Here is a 15,182-nt window from a genome sequence, read left to right on the forward strand (position 1 = left end):
TAGCGAGTGGATAGTCATAGGAGGAGGCACGATACTTTATCTCTCGATTTTCAAACCGATAAAATTTTTAAAACTTGAAGCTATATGGAACTCAAAACTGCCTCTAACATAGTGCTTAAACTAGTCAGCATAGAAATTTCAAAATGTATTTTTGTCAATCTTAGAGCGAAAAATATGATAAGAGGAGTAAACATCGTGATACATTCCCATACATTTATGCCGAGAAGGAGAGAAAAGAGAGATAGCTGACAACTTGGATTAGCCTGCGTAGGGAACGAGTGTGAACGGCATTGGTCATCGTTAAACTGTTCTACCGTAAAGTGCTTGACTTCGCGTGCAGGTCGTTGGGCTACCGAAGCGGGGGTGTCATCCCCTCTGCAGAGGATCAAAATTGTGATGGCATGTCTTCGGATCATCATCAGGGATGTTTCCCAGACCGTTTCCAGTTGCCCATTGTGCAGCTCTAGTGCGACGTAAATGAACTACAACAACTCTCCCAGATATGGCGTATTCGAGTGTTGCGATCGCGAATCTTTTACCAGTCCAAGAAATTGGGGCCATTCTCACAACATGTGATTCCCTTGCGACAGAACACTGTCACACTGTTGAGGTAAAATTAGAATCTGATTGGTAGAATATATTCTCCAGTGAAAAATTCACTAATCGAGTCCCTCCTTTCTCCCTGTGACGTTCGGAAGTGCTTACAGTGGGAACGATCTCATATATCAATCGAAATTTTGATTGGTGCAACCTAATCGCATGCACTGATAAAACTTGTAATACTAATACAGTAAGAATACGCCTTTATCTGAATCTCCGGGCAAATTTTTATCTCTCGGCCAATGCAGACGATAATTAAAAAATCTTTTATGATACAGAAATAATAGCTCCATGTGCTCTAATAAACAAAGAAGCATGTCTTTGTTTATGAACATTTCAATCTTCCTTTTTATCATTACACCAATTATTCAGAAAATACAAGTATTTTCACCAATAATTACTTTTCAAATTTATTGTTAAAATATATTTCTTAGAGTTCTGCAAGTGGTGATCATTAAAGATAGTTTTCTGAATATTAATAAGAAGTTAAAGATTAAAATTTTCTTCTTATTCCTGCAGAATAATGTCTTTGGTTACTTATTGGAATTTTAGGCTGTGTCAGTTTCCTTTTAAACCTTTTTGGAGAATTGTTTTCTCTCGAAGAGTTCACCGAAAGCCTTCAAAGTTCAAAAATGAATTTGCATACAGAAATAATTTTAAAAAAGCTTTTGAAAATGTAAATGAAGATTCTTCTAATAGAATAATTTCGTCTGACGTTGTTTTAGGACAGAAAAGAAAGAAGAATAAGAATAAAGTTTTAGAAGATCACTGTGAAAATAATAGAGTTGACTCAAATAGGTTACAGTTCTTAAATTTTCAAATTTTAAAATTTTTATTTCATAATAAAAGTAACTATGAACTGTAAAAGAGGCTGCTACAAATAATAGGATTTTATTCCATAATTGAAATTTTAATAAAACTTAAAATCTTGGCAGATATCCTAAAACATATTACTGAAGTGCAAGTTACATTTACTCTATCGTATTTTGCTGATTAGTTTATAAAATAAAACATTTTTGTTTGAAACTGTTTATTGTGCTTGTAATTTCAAATATGGGTTCCTTAAAATGCTCATTTTACATAGTTCCTCCTCCTTATTTTAATAGATATTTTATATTACTTTCTTTGTATATTATCAAAATACAGTGTAACCATTTGATTAATTGTTTCACAGCTTTTGTAAACATTAAAATTAGTTGCACTGTAGCATATCTTCCCCTATAAGCTGGGTGATTTTTGATCATAGTCATTTCTAATTATAAGGACAATCAAAAATAAATAATAAACATAAAATTTAAATTGTTTTTAGATATAGTTCCTATTTATATACTGTAATCACCGTAAAATTTATTTTTTGTAATTTTGTTTTGTTTCTCCAACTATAGACAAACAAAGTTCTGAAGGTATCATTTCTATATTAGCTGACTTTGCATGCATTTTGATTTGATATTTGCTGATTTTTTAAATTATAATTTCCAAGCTTATCAGATAACTGAAGTATATAGGAAAAAATTTTTAATTTGAAAAAGGTAATATATGGTAAAAAAGATAATCTAAAATCAAAACTTATTGAAGTTATTTCAAGGAACTGAAAATTCAAGTGTTGGAGCTATTGCTACTAGACAAGGCCATATTCAAAAGGGAGATGAAGACAAGGACAATTATCTCGGGGCCTGGTCTAAAATCCCACAAAAATCATAAAATGACACAAAAATGTCATTTTTTAAAATCAATTTCTTAAAAGAAAATTGGTTATAAAATGCTTTTAGATTTATATAAAAACTACAATTTTGAAGATGTGTCTTCAAAATTTCTACAAAAAATGAAAAAATATATGTTTTGTTTTTTAAGAATTTGCAGTAAATTTTGTCCAGGTGCCTGTGTTATGGCTTTTGAAATGCCCTTTACACACTCTCCATTAATAAAGTTTAAAAATTCATTAACTGACTTGTGGAAACTGTTTCTTATATCCTTGCGGAATATGAGAGTGTATTATCTGCCTAAGGAATATGAAAAGATAGTAATTTCCTTTAACTCATAAAGAATCAAAGGAAAGAAACCCAAAACCATCTTACCTGCAGCTTTATTGTATTTTCTGAATTTTTCTATTCGATCTAATGTTTGATTTGTGAATTAATGTTGTATGAAGTCATTTTAAAAAAGCTTAAAGGAACAAGATGATCAGTAATTACACCAGAAATGAACCGGAACAATTACCTCGATCACTCAAAATTTAAAATACAGTTATAATTTCAGGAAAAAAAAAGGGTCACACATCACTCTTCTCATAAGTCGTTTAACTTTTGCCAAAAGTTAAATTTCTGCCTTGAGTAGTTTTTTATCAAATACTTGCTTTTTTTGATCAGGAATTACCATGGTCCCTCTAAAATAAGTATTATTGCAATGATTCTTCTGCAAATCTGAGGACTATTGATTCGCGGACTTCCACGAATCAATAATTATATTGCAATAACATTTTCTTGGAGTTTCGCTAATCTAAAATTTAATTTTCAGTACCTAGGCAAAATCTTGTTTAACGAAACATTTATTCCGCCAATAACAATACTTTTTGTTTCTTCTCAAATTCATATTCAAGCGCAGTGACTTATTTAAGCAGATTTGTTATAGAAAAATGCTTCACTTTTTCAAACACAGTATTTTTAGGAAAAAAGTGAAGATTGAAGTATAATAGAGACCCTCTTAAGAGGACGCTATACCATCAGGAAAACTTTTCATTGTAAATTCTTTTTCACCTCCATAACTAATTTAAAATTGAAAGTATAGAAAAAATAAGTTCCATTAAACCTTGAGTAAGCCATGAAATTTTAAATACTTGGAAGAAATTTTTAAAATATCAAAATGAAAATAAATTATGATACAATAAATTAGGATTATGCAATTTAGAAGTTCTCTTCCAATAGTTAGTTTGCATTTTGATATTTTGAAAAAAAAAAAAGCATGTATGCAACAGAAACTTAATGGCTTAATCTAGATTTTCCTAAACTCACTTTTTCTTTCTTTTTTTTAAAAAAAAAATTAAAATTAGTAAGGAAATATAATTAATGTCATAAGGTGAAATTTAATTAGTGTCAAAAAGTTTCTCCTGTTGTATAGCGTGCTCTTAATTGTTGTATCATTATTTTTTTCTTTTTGTTAACAACGGGCACTTAGGTCTATTTCCCATTGGCCTCAGAAATGCCAGAACTGCTACTTTCTTCTTGTTACCCAGTGAGCACCTATGGCCAATCCAAAGCAGTGGAGCAGCGTCGCTCACGTCACACAACCACAGACCCGTTCATGGGTCACATTCACACAGAAGAAAGGACATAGAACAGAGAGAGAAACATCCATACCCTGAGCGGGATTCGAACCCGCAACCGTTGGCTCCGCAGTCAGGCACGCTCACCACCTGGTTGGCTGCATTGTTAGAAAAACATAAGTTTTTTGAAAAAGAAAAAGCTAGATAGAAACCGAAACAAAATTCGTTCTTAATTTTGAAATGATAGATTCAACTCTAAAAATTTTAATTTGACTTTTTCACAATGAAAAAAGTGACCATAAAAGAATGATGTTCACTAGAAAAGCTCTTTAAAAAGTGCTATCATAATAAAAACGATGATAAAAATAAAAGTCAATAAAAAAATCAAAAGAGAAACAGAAAAGAAATTGTTCTTAGTTCAGAATTGTAGCTTTAACATTGAGAATCATAGTATTCTATGTTACTATTTATCTGTTTTATTATACAAGAAAAAAGTGACATTTAAAGAATAAAGTCTTAGAAATGCTTCATTAACATTCGACACATTAGTTAAAACAGAAAAACAAACAAACGTGAAACAAAACAAAAAGTTCTCAATTTTTAAAATATGAAGTCTTAAGAAAAAAGGATGAAATGGACGTGCCTGAATATAATTAAAACATGAAAAAAATCAGCAGTAAGAAACTCATGGTTCAGAATAAAGTATTCCAGTTTCAATTCTTCAAATTTCGCTTTTCCATGCGTTTTTCGAAACATAAATTAACAACGTTTAGAACTTAACAAATATGTGCAAAAACTATTTCTAATAACATGTGGTAAAAAATTTGTTTTATTCTTTATTAAATTTCTCCCAAACAAAATTAGAAAAAAAAAATTTCTAAATAATATTTCAAATATTCGGTTAAAGGGCTGAATATACATTACTTCCCTAATAAAAGTATCAGATTTTCAGGTATTGAGGGGACCCCACATGTGTGCTTAACCTGAAGCCTCTGAGAAGCTAGATATGCTACTGTCTGGGAGTGACATTGTTGCTGCTTGATTAACATTTAGATTTCGTTTTGGTCTGTTAATGCCATTAATGGTTGCTTTTGCCCCAAATAGAATGTTTTTAATTACGCTCTAGATATTAAATTTATGATTTATCAATAAAGATAAGATATTGTTTAACTTAAATCCTCAATTTATTTTCAATGCACTCAAAATTCTATTTTTCATTGTGAATATTTATTAAAACACTATTCATTAAAACATAAAAAAGTTACATATTTTGGGAAGAATTAGCCTCTTCTTTCTAGAGAGCTAAAAATTAATTGATAGAAAATGGTCAGCAGGAATACAATGAAGGAAAAATGGACTTACCGAAACAATTTTTTCTTTCTATTTTTTGTGTATGCTTTTTGAAATTTTCATCAATTATGTATTTATTTTTTTTTCTTCAATTTTTATTGTATTTTTAGTTTTTAGGCTTTTTTAAACTATTTATTTAAAAAAAATTCTGTTCTTTAGGTTACGAAAAAGCACATCTTTAGAATATAGAGGAGAATTACTCTTTGGTGTACATCCAGTATATTTAGCCCTACTGAAAAATAAAAGAAAGTTCAATCAGTTATTTGTAACAGACAATAAAATTGAAGAAAACAACAGTGAATGTGTTTCACATAGAACAGAGATAATAAAGATGGCAAGATCTCTTAAAATAGATATAAAAAATGTTATTTCTAAAGATTTAAGATATCTAGTACCAGGTGCTGTTCACCAAGTAAGCTTCTACTGTTGATTATGTATTTTGATTTGCATGATTCCATTGCATTTTGCCTCTACTAATTTTATCTAGATCTATGCCTATGTTTTCCTGTTTGAATGAAGCAAAATAATTTTATTTTCCTATTTCTTGCTGTGAAATATTCTGCAGAGAGAAAATGGTACAGATATAAATGTCACAGATATATATGAAAAAAGAAGAAAACAAAGATAATAATACTAAAAATTAGTTAAAACTATGAGAATGTGAAAATTTTACTGCAATATATAGGAATTTTCAAATATAAAAGGTTACAAATTCTTCCAATTTAAAATTCAATCAATCTAACTAATTTGCCATTAGGGCTGTGTCTAGCGGGTGGCCAAATGGCTGATCACCTACAGATCCCAAAACTCTCTTTCTTTTATTATGAGTTCATTCAAGTTGATGAAATTTTAAAATTAGAACTGTTTGTGATATTTTACGTTATTTAATTTTTTTTATATCTTTACAATTGTAGTTGTTATGATTTAAAAGAGTTATTAAGGTATGGTTATAATAATTTATTTTAATGATTTTTGACCATAATAGTTTTTTCATGTTATCTATTTTTTAGTTTGTAATAATTTACATTAATACTTTTATGACTTTTTGCGTCAAAATTGCAGTGGATTTTGTGGCAAAAATTTGAAAATTCAGTAAAGATGTTTTGATTTGCCCATTGCCGTTAAAACTATAGGCTCCACCTTGTATTTGGGACATCATGTCTATTATTCTATCCACATTAGACAAATGTTTTTACTAAACATATTTTTCTTTTGTGGACTAATAAAAAATTAAAATCTTCTAACAAGTGCCAATTTAACTACAATCAAGAAAAAAAAAATTTCCTCTTCATTTTGTTCTCTAAATATAAGAGATAACCAAGACTTAGTGTAGGAAGTTAATTCAATGACATTTGTGTCAGTACATTGAAAAAACTATTGAGTGGAATAGTCTTCAATTTTATATGGTAGCTCTGAATAAGAAGGACTAGTGAATGTAGAATTAATTTAGTGAACACAGCTCTCTCCTATTTCACCTACAGAACTAAAGCAAGCCTTGAGTCGAAACACTTGATGGCTTGATGATTGATAAATTTCTTTCTGTATTGTATAATTTTTAATCATAAATTTCTAAAAGGAAAAGGTATTTCTTTTTGTGTTAACATTATAATAAACACTATATCTTGTACAATGCTGACATGTTGATACCAATATAATTACTCTTTTGAGATCTAGAAATGATTTTCTATACCAGAATTCAGAACTATTGATGTAACGCGTAGTGATTTGGCCAAGTACCGAATACTTGGCCAAAAAAATCAGCCGAATAACAACATTTGTTTACAAAATCATAAATAAATATTACTTTTTATACATAAATAAGTTTAGTCATTATTGAACTCACCTACATTATTGGTATGAGGTAAAGGGAAAAAATATAATAGTTATCCATTTGAAATATTTAAATATACTAATAGCTATAAAAAGGACTAATAGCTATATATATATATAAATATAAACTGCTTTTGCTCTACTTTTTCAAAGTAAACATTTGAAAAATGCAGGAAAATTAGTAGATTGGAGTAAGAAAATACAGTGCCCAAGCGGTGTACAGGCAAATCAAAAATGTCCTCTTTGCAAAACTGTCATAAGAGGTATACATACAGTGAGTGAATTGTAGTTCCTTTTTCAATAACGTCAATTTTCAAGTCTTTACTGGTAAAATTATTGAGACATTCTCTTTGATTATACTTTTGCAGTACATTTCCAATTCTCTAAATAAAATCAGATAACCGATGGAAACTGGGCAAAAAGAGAATAGGGAAAACAAAACTATGAAAATAAAGTTCTAGCAAACTCAGTGTTTGAGTGTAACTTTTCTTGAATGGAAGATGCATGTATTTTTTCATTTTTCCTTTTGTTGTATTTTTTTTTCTCATTATTTTGCATAAAATATTTTTGGGGGAATTATTTAGGATCCATATAATGGTGAATACAAATTTTAATTGTATTTTTATAATAGAATTTTTCTTTTTATGTTGGGTGTCTGTCTTGATGCTGAACATATACAATTGCTCGAGTGGAAAGAAACTGAGTAAGTTTACCTATGAATGATTTACATAAAGCTTAGTTTAAAATTTAAGTATATGTGAAATTTTCTTAATACTGAAATTTATTTTTTTCCTTATAGATCTGAAGTAGCACCTAGTGAATTTCCTGTGTGGCTTGTTTTAGAGGACATTTTGGTTAGTAAATTTTTTTGCTTACCCTATCTCATACAAATCTTAGGATAGAAGTTTTTAGCAAAAAAGATGCCTTGAGGGAAATTTATAGATTTTTGTCAAAAGCTTAAGTTTATGATAGGTCTAAATAATTCTTGTTGGCATTTAATTAGATTATGAAATTTTACAAAAGAGCAAAAAGCAGTTGCTACTTTTCATTCCTATTTTATGATGAATGACTCTTAAAATATAGGTTCAGATTCTTAAAAATTTTGCATTTTTTAAAGCACTTGTTTGTGTATGTGTATATATTAGGGTACACTGAAACGCCCTGTGTTTTTTAAAATTCCGCAAAAGTTACTTACCCCTATGTTATTTTTGGCCAAAATGCTAAAAAAAAGTATTATAAACAAAATTTAATGCAATTTAAATGACATTTAGGTTGTCCACCAGTTGAACAAATATATTATAAAAATAGGAATTCTGTAAAAAAAAAAAAAAAAAACTTGTAATGAGTAAAATTAAAATAATATATTTTCTGATTAAATATTAATATTAAAATTTTGTATGATATTTTAAATGAATACAGAGTCTTTAATCTTCATTTTCAATTTAATTTATACAATTGCACTCTATTTAAGTTTAAATAAATTTTGATGGTTTTTGCTGATTTCTCTGTTTTTTGCATTTTGTCTATGCAGTTTAATTCCTTATTTTGCATAGTTATTGACATTTAATGCCTGCAACTTTATAATAAATATGGTATAAGATGCGTAATCCGTTTATTCTGAAACCTCTTCTGGTAAAAATGTTGAATCAAGTTCTAGTATAGAAAATAAAAACTAAGAATCTGCTCTAGATAGATAAGTAATAAGTGTATCAGCAGTGAGATTTTTTTTATTTTTAAATTTGAGTTTATTAAAAAGCATTACATTTCTACTTTATAATTTAAATAAAGCGTCTGTTAAACTGGTTTTTAAAGCTTTCCATTCCTCTAGTGCAGAGGTCGCCAAAGTGGTCTATTTGTAAAACTTTACGAAATAGCTCAGCCATTTATGATACCATTTCCAAGTTCCTATATGGTTGAAGCCGGTTTCAGTCAAGTAAATTCAATCTTAACTAAGTCAGAAATAAATTAAATGTGGAATTTCGGGGGGATTTAAGATTAAAATTGGCCAATTTTGAACCCAATATAGCAAACCTTGAAAATAAAACACCAGGCACACCCATCTCATTGAGTAAGAAGCAATAAATCCGTAGTTACTTTACTTATTATTTATACTTATTTATAATTTCTTATTATTTAATAAATATTAAAGTAATTAAATTTCAACATTAATATATTTTTCATGAAACTATTGTTACACAATGTACTATTACTTTAATAAATGTTTAAAATCATAAAAAAAATTACAAACACAGTATCTAATAGAGTTTTATTTTAATTAACAGAGAATTACTTTTATGGGGGTCGATGGAGATTTCTAAAAATTATATAGGGGTCTATGATCAAAGAAGTTTGGCGACTCATTCTCTAGTGGAACTTTGTTAGTCCAAAGATCCAGCCGAAGATAGATTCCCTTAGGGATTTTGCAAAAACACTAATTCTACACTCGGATATGACAGGATGGACAAACTTGTATTTTATAAGAGATCAAAGTAATTGCAGGTCATTACGAGGGGCATTTATGGCAGAATTTCAAATTATCCACCAAGTTCTGTTGAGGAGAGTGACTAAGTTGGTAAAGTCTCACAGTTTTGTAAACTGTTGTTGTGAATTGATTATACCAATTAGTAGTTGCTGTATCTGTTGATCAAAAATACAAAATTCAATCATGTATAACAGTTTGGCACTTTCTAACTTTATTCACTGACTTTAATTCATATGCTTTCAACTTTGATCAACATGATCAAAACTATCATGAATTGTTTATGAAAGATTCAATTATGCTTGTAACTTGGAAGAATCAATCTTTAAGCCATCAAAAATAGGAGACTATATGATTCCTCCTATATGCTGACTAAATAAGTGCCAATCTTAATTTCTTTTGCATGCTGATGCATTTAGCAGAAACCTGGCCAGTATTGGAAGAAATATCAAATGTATCTAGTTTATTTAACATATGCCTGAAATATATAATTAGTAAAATCTAAGTACAGCAAAGTGAGGCCATTTTTAACTGAACCTGTCAATATTTTGCATTGTCAGGTGATTTGGTACTGCTGAGTTTAAATGCGCGAATTTAAACCAAAGCGCAATATGAGAGTGCCCTAAGGACTTACTTATACAAGAAATAAAAAATATTATTCTTGAAAAAAATTTCTGTGAAAGAGTAAAGAAAATTTAAATTTAAAAAAAAAAAGAATTTGAAAACAGTGGGATATTGGTTCTGGAAAAAGGAATATAGAACCTGAAAGCAGCAAAAAGGCACAATTTGTGACACATTTTCTATTACTTATACTCATACAAAGACATTTTACAGGCTTACTTTCCAATGCACTTGGCAAACTGGGCCTTTGTTCTTGTCTCCGCATGAAAATAAATATTGCAAATATGTGATTTTTTTTTTAACATCTATTGTCTAAATGTTTGTTTTATCTTGTTATTAAAAATAAAATTGAAGCTAATGGTGTAAATAAAAATCAGTATTTTCCTTAATTTTTGCAGTTATGGGTAAATTATTTATTTTAAAAGATTAACTGATTTTTTTTTAATTAAAGAAACTTTATCTGTGAACATTGAACAATGAGCATATCACTTTGGCAACTCTTTGAGGATTTTTTTTCTTTTATGGAATTCTTCAAATGAAACCTAGAAGAAAACAAAGGACATTTGAATGTAAGGTAGCTAAATGTGTTTGTATTGAAATTATTGTAAATCTTATAGTTTGTTAAACTATATAAACTGATCGTTTGCCAGACTCTGTTTTCTATACAACTCATTTGCTCTAAAAATTCATTTGTGTAAGAAAAATCAGTTGTGAAGGATGGTATTTACATCTTTATACATCTACTCTTTGATGCAAAAGTAAAAGGTTATTATTAGTAGTAACTTTGGGGAGACTTATTTTCATAAATATATTTTGATCGATCATCATACTAGTTTCTCCTTCTTATTTTTTGACGTTGTCATTTATATAATATTGTTTACATTTTTTTATAAGATTTATTTATGTTTATTATATTGTTTAAATTTATTACTTAATTTATATTCACTACAGTATTTGTATTTATCATAATATTAGTATTTTTAATAAAGTATTGGTTGTTTTGATCAAATGTATTTGTCAATCTGTTGTCGAGGAAATGCACTGATGGCAAATGGGTAAATGGCATCCGAGCATTGGGCAGGCGTACTAGAGCTACTATGCATCTTTATTAAGTGTTTTACTTTTTCTAGGATCCAATGAATGTAGGTGCTATTATCAGATCTGCATATTACTTTGGTGTAAAAAATATTTTTACTGTCAGAGGAAATAGGTATGTTTAAATTATTTTATTAAGCATTATTCTTTTTGTGAAGCTTATGAAAGAGCAACAACTATGTTTTTTCAGTAGACATTACTTTGAATTTCTGCAGGTCTCTAAAATTCTGATATTTTTTATTAACTTTCATTTCCACTATGAGTAACACTGATTTCCACTTTTTGATCTGTTTCATTCTCACAGTTTCTTCATAAATCCATGTTGTTCTATCAGTCACTTTTTTGCCAATTATTTCTATGGATTCCCACATGATTTTTAAAATTCTTATTTTTTTTTAAAAAAGAAAATGGAATTATGTATGACACGTTAAATTGAAGAAAAGGTGAAAACACAAATTTTTAGGTTTTGTCTGTTTGTCATTTTGTTCACAGTTTTTGTAGTATAAAGAGTGCTTTATTCTTAATCTGTCTAATATTCAGTATTCTTAAAATATAATTATCCTAAATATAATTTACTAAATATAATTATCCTAAAGCAGATTGTATATTTTTCATTAGTTTTCAGATCATCATTGAGGATGAATCCAAAATCCTTTTTAGTAGATCATTAGTGTAGCTCTAGTACTATGTTAACAACCATACCAAATATTGTTAATTAAATGTTGTACCTTATTTTGAACTATTATATATTTGTCTTCATTTAACTCATTTTAAACCCTATAAATTTTCCTTAATTGAAGGAAGTATTTAATCTGCATTTATGTTATTAAATACAATATTTAAGTGGTTTTTAACTTCTATGTACATTAAGGTTTTTTTTACTGTATGTTATAATTTATTTTAAAATAAAAATTTTTATATTATGTCTATACTTATATGATAAAAATATTACTCTTTTTCCTCTATGTTTTAATTTTTTCTCTCCAAAAAATCTGTTTTTAAATAAGAAGGCTATTTTTGAAGTCTATGTCTGAAGTCAATGATGCTAACCACATCCCATTACTTTTTCTTTCTTTATCTAATTTAATGCATTCCTGATGATGGGGTTAAAAACGATAAATAGGTGCAAAAAATATCAGACAACTGATCGAGAATTTGAAAACATGTAAACTTTGAAACATATGCAGTTGTAAACCATAAAGCAAATTTACAAACAATAGTAAGCATTGAGAAAGATATTTTTATGATTGTATCTAAAAACAAAAAATATTTAAAGATGACACATTTTTTCTAGTAGTTCATCTCGTAAATGTTAATTTTTGAAAAATAATCTTATATTTTTTTACCTCATTTCTACATTATCCTGCTTCGTGCTTTTTTCTAATGCTATTCCGACAGAAAAAGTAAAACCGGGGCTCTACTGTAATTCTAATTTGACTGATTTAGTTATTTATTATAATTGGCGTTAAATGGGGGACTTGGGTTCAAGATTATCAATATTTAACTCAGTAGTCTTCAAAATTTTGAACCTTATCCAGAAAAGAAGGAAACACTTGGATCAATTCGTGGAATGGACTGATTAGATTCCACTGGAGTCTAATCAGTGGAATGGAAGAACTAGCCTTCATTTGTGTTACATGGAAAACACAAAAAAAATATTTTCAACCTGACGGCAAGGGAATTCTTACCCATGATTCCTTCTACCACTCAGGATATTTTACATCAGCACTGTAGTCGATGCAAGCCAGGAGCACAATTAATGTTGACTGGGAATCGCTGCGTCTGGGTCACCTCATTGGGAGTCGAGCACTGTATCTGAGTCACTGCAGTTCTAAGTTGACTGTGAAATTATTTAGTGCCTAGAATATTGATGCTCATATTAAAAGTACCATAAATGACATCATCTTGTATAGGTCATAAACTTCTAATATAGATTGATGCTGTAATTTGAAATATATGTGGAACAATCTATGTGAATATGTGGGCACCATTGTCTTGTGAAGACATTGATCTCCTTTTTTCCACTGACAGAAAATTTATTTTAAGTTGATAGTTTTTAAGGATGAAGTTTAAATATAAATCTAAAGAGATCATTAAAGATTCATTTTCTAAGGGGCCCCTTAAAAATAATACTTAAATGTTCTCTCGATATATTTTGTCGAGAGAATCGTAAACTTTAGTGACCACCCTGAATGTAGCTTACCTCATTATTGAGCTTAGGATTAATTTTTACATGCATGATGCTTTTTCTCCTGATTCCAGTCTAAGCCAGCTCAGCTTCTTGAAGTTAACCACTCAGCTAAGAAGTGATTAGAAAAAGAAGTGAATACAGTCAAAGACGTGCTTCTCTTTTCAGATACATTAGATCTTAGCCCGATGTTTGGTGGTAGGGATGAAAAAATATTAATTTTACGTTATTAATAATAGAACAAGAATTTCTACAGAATCATACACAAATCAGCTCATTTCATTTGATATTCATTCCAATTTAAACTACTTTTGATTTTATTCTACTTGTAAATATTTTTTTTAATGATACAACTAACTGGTTGTAATTTTCCATGATCTCATTTTAGGTAATGTTAATTCTCTTTGGCCATTTATATTCAAATTAAAGCGTGTGGTATTTGCATCTTTTTTTTTTATTTCGTTTTGAATTAACAATTAAGATGGCTCTTTTAATTCATGAATTATTTTTTTGCTTTTTTTTCCTTCAATATATTGTTTTAAAGTTTAATAATAAGAGAAAACATTGAAGTATTTAATAAAAGTGCAATGTTAAAGTTTGGTAATAAGAGAAAAGCCATTGACAAAAAAAATATTACAGTTGAAAAATATTGCAAATTTTCTTTTAAGTGTAAGTTGGAAAAGGTTTGAAACTGAGTAGTCTTATTTTTTTAATGATAATATTAATGAAATATAATTCTAGGGGGGTAGGATTTTCAATGTTTGAAGTTCTTCTTCGTTATGCTTCACAACTTTAAATATATTAAAAACTAAATTATTTTCTTAACTAAGATCATAATTTATTAATAATAACTATTTTTTGGCAGTTGCAAAATGTCTCCAACAGTCAGTAAAGCTAGCTCTGGAGCTTTGGAAATTATGGATATTTATCAAATTGAAAATCTTGAATATTTTATCAAGGTAATTTAAAGTATTCTTGCTTTTTAGTGTTTTTTATTGTTTTAGTAATAAGACTAAAACACAGACTCAGATATATATTTTAAACTTAGATTTAGATATCACAGAGATATTTTTGAATGTATTGATATTCTGATAAACTGTGAAAGTCTAAGTTAGGAGACTAATTGAAAATTGCAATTGTTAATGTTTTGGTTCTAGTGTTTTTCACTGTGTGTCTAGTATTAAATGGTTGAATTAAAAAAAAATAATAATAATAAAAGGCATGTATGAAATTTGTTTGCAATTTCATTTCCACCAAAACTTATTTTTAAGTATCAAAATTTTCAACTAAAAAAATATCTGTAATTTCCTATGAATTATAGTTTTAATTTGTGTGAAAAGAAGTTAAAACATCAATTTTTAAAATACTTTATTTTTTGAAAACAATTAATTATTAAAAAATAACTCTTTTGGTAAAAACATATCCTTTTGATAGTTCATAGATGAACAAGTTTTCTTTCTTTTTTTAATTTTTTTTTGCAACAAACTTAATACAGTCGATTTTCAAAGTAACTTGAATCTGAAGAAACTATATACAGTGAAACCTCCTGTTATGGACACTCCTGCAAAACGGACGCCTCTCAATACGGACATATTTTTAATTCCCCGGGAATCTTCTATGAATAAACCATTACGTACATTCTCCGCAAAGCGGACACTCCCGTAACCGGACGCGGACAGTCATTTTGGTCCTGAAACGTTGTTTTTTATCTCTACAAACCGGACACTACTTTTTCTAAATAAATTGCAAGCTAAAAAATT

General features: G+C 28.6%; 1 protein-coding gene across 2 annotated transcripts in view; it reads left to right on the forward strand.

Annotated features, from left to right (window-relative positions):
- The first annotated feature begins 908 nt into the window (after positions 1-908).
- Positions 909-15,182, forward strand: part of LOC107452212 (rRNA methyltransferase 1, mitochondrial) — a 20,119-nt gene continuing 5,845 nt past the window's right edge. Inside the window, exons 1-6 of one of the 2 annotated variants that reach the window (XM_043039340.2) lie at positions 909-1,398; positions 5,369-5,621; positions 7,687-7,742; positions 7,839-7,893; positions 11,270-11,349; positions 14,288-14,381. In XM_043039340.2, coding sequence (XP_042895274.1) covers positions 1,124-1,398; positions 5,369-5,621; positions 7,687-7,742; positions 7,839-7,893; positions 11,270-11,349; positions 14,288-14,381 — 813 coding nt within the window. In that variant the 5' untranslated portion in view covers positions 909-1,123. The remainder of the gene's footprint in view (positions 1,399-5,368; positions 5,622-7,686; positions 7,743-7,838; positions 7,894-11,269; positions 11,350-14,287; positions 14,382-15,182) is intronic. The other variant, XM_043039341.2, reaches the window with a different exon arrangement.

Source organism: Parasteatoda tepidariorum, chromosome 7 (genome assembly GCF_043381705.1).
Source record: "Parasteatoda tepidariorum isolate YZ-2023 chromosome 7, CAS_Ptep_4.0, whole genome shotgun sequence".
NCBI lineage: Eukaryota > Metazoa > Arthropoda > Arachnida > Araneae > Theridiidae > Parasteatoda > Parasteatoda tepidariorum.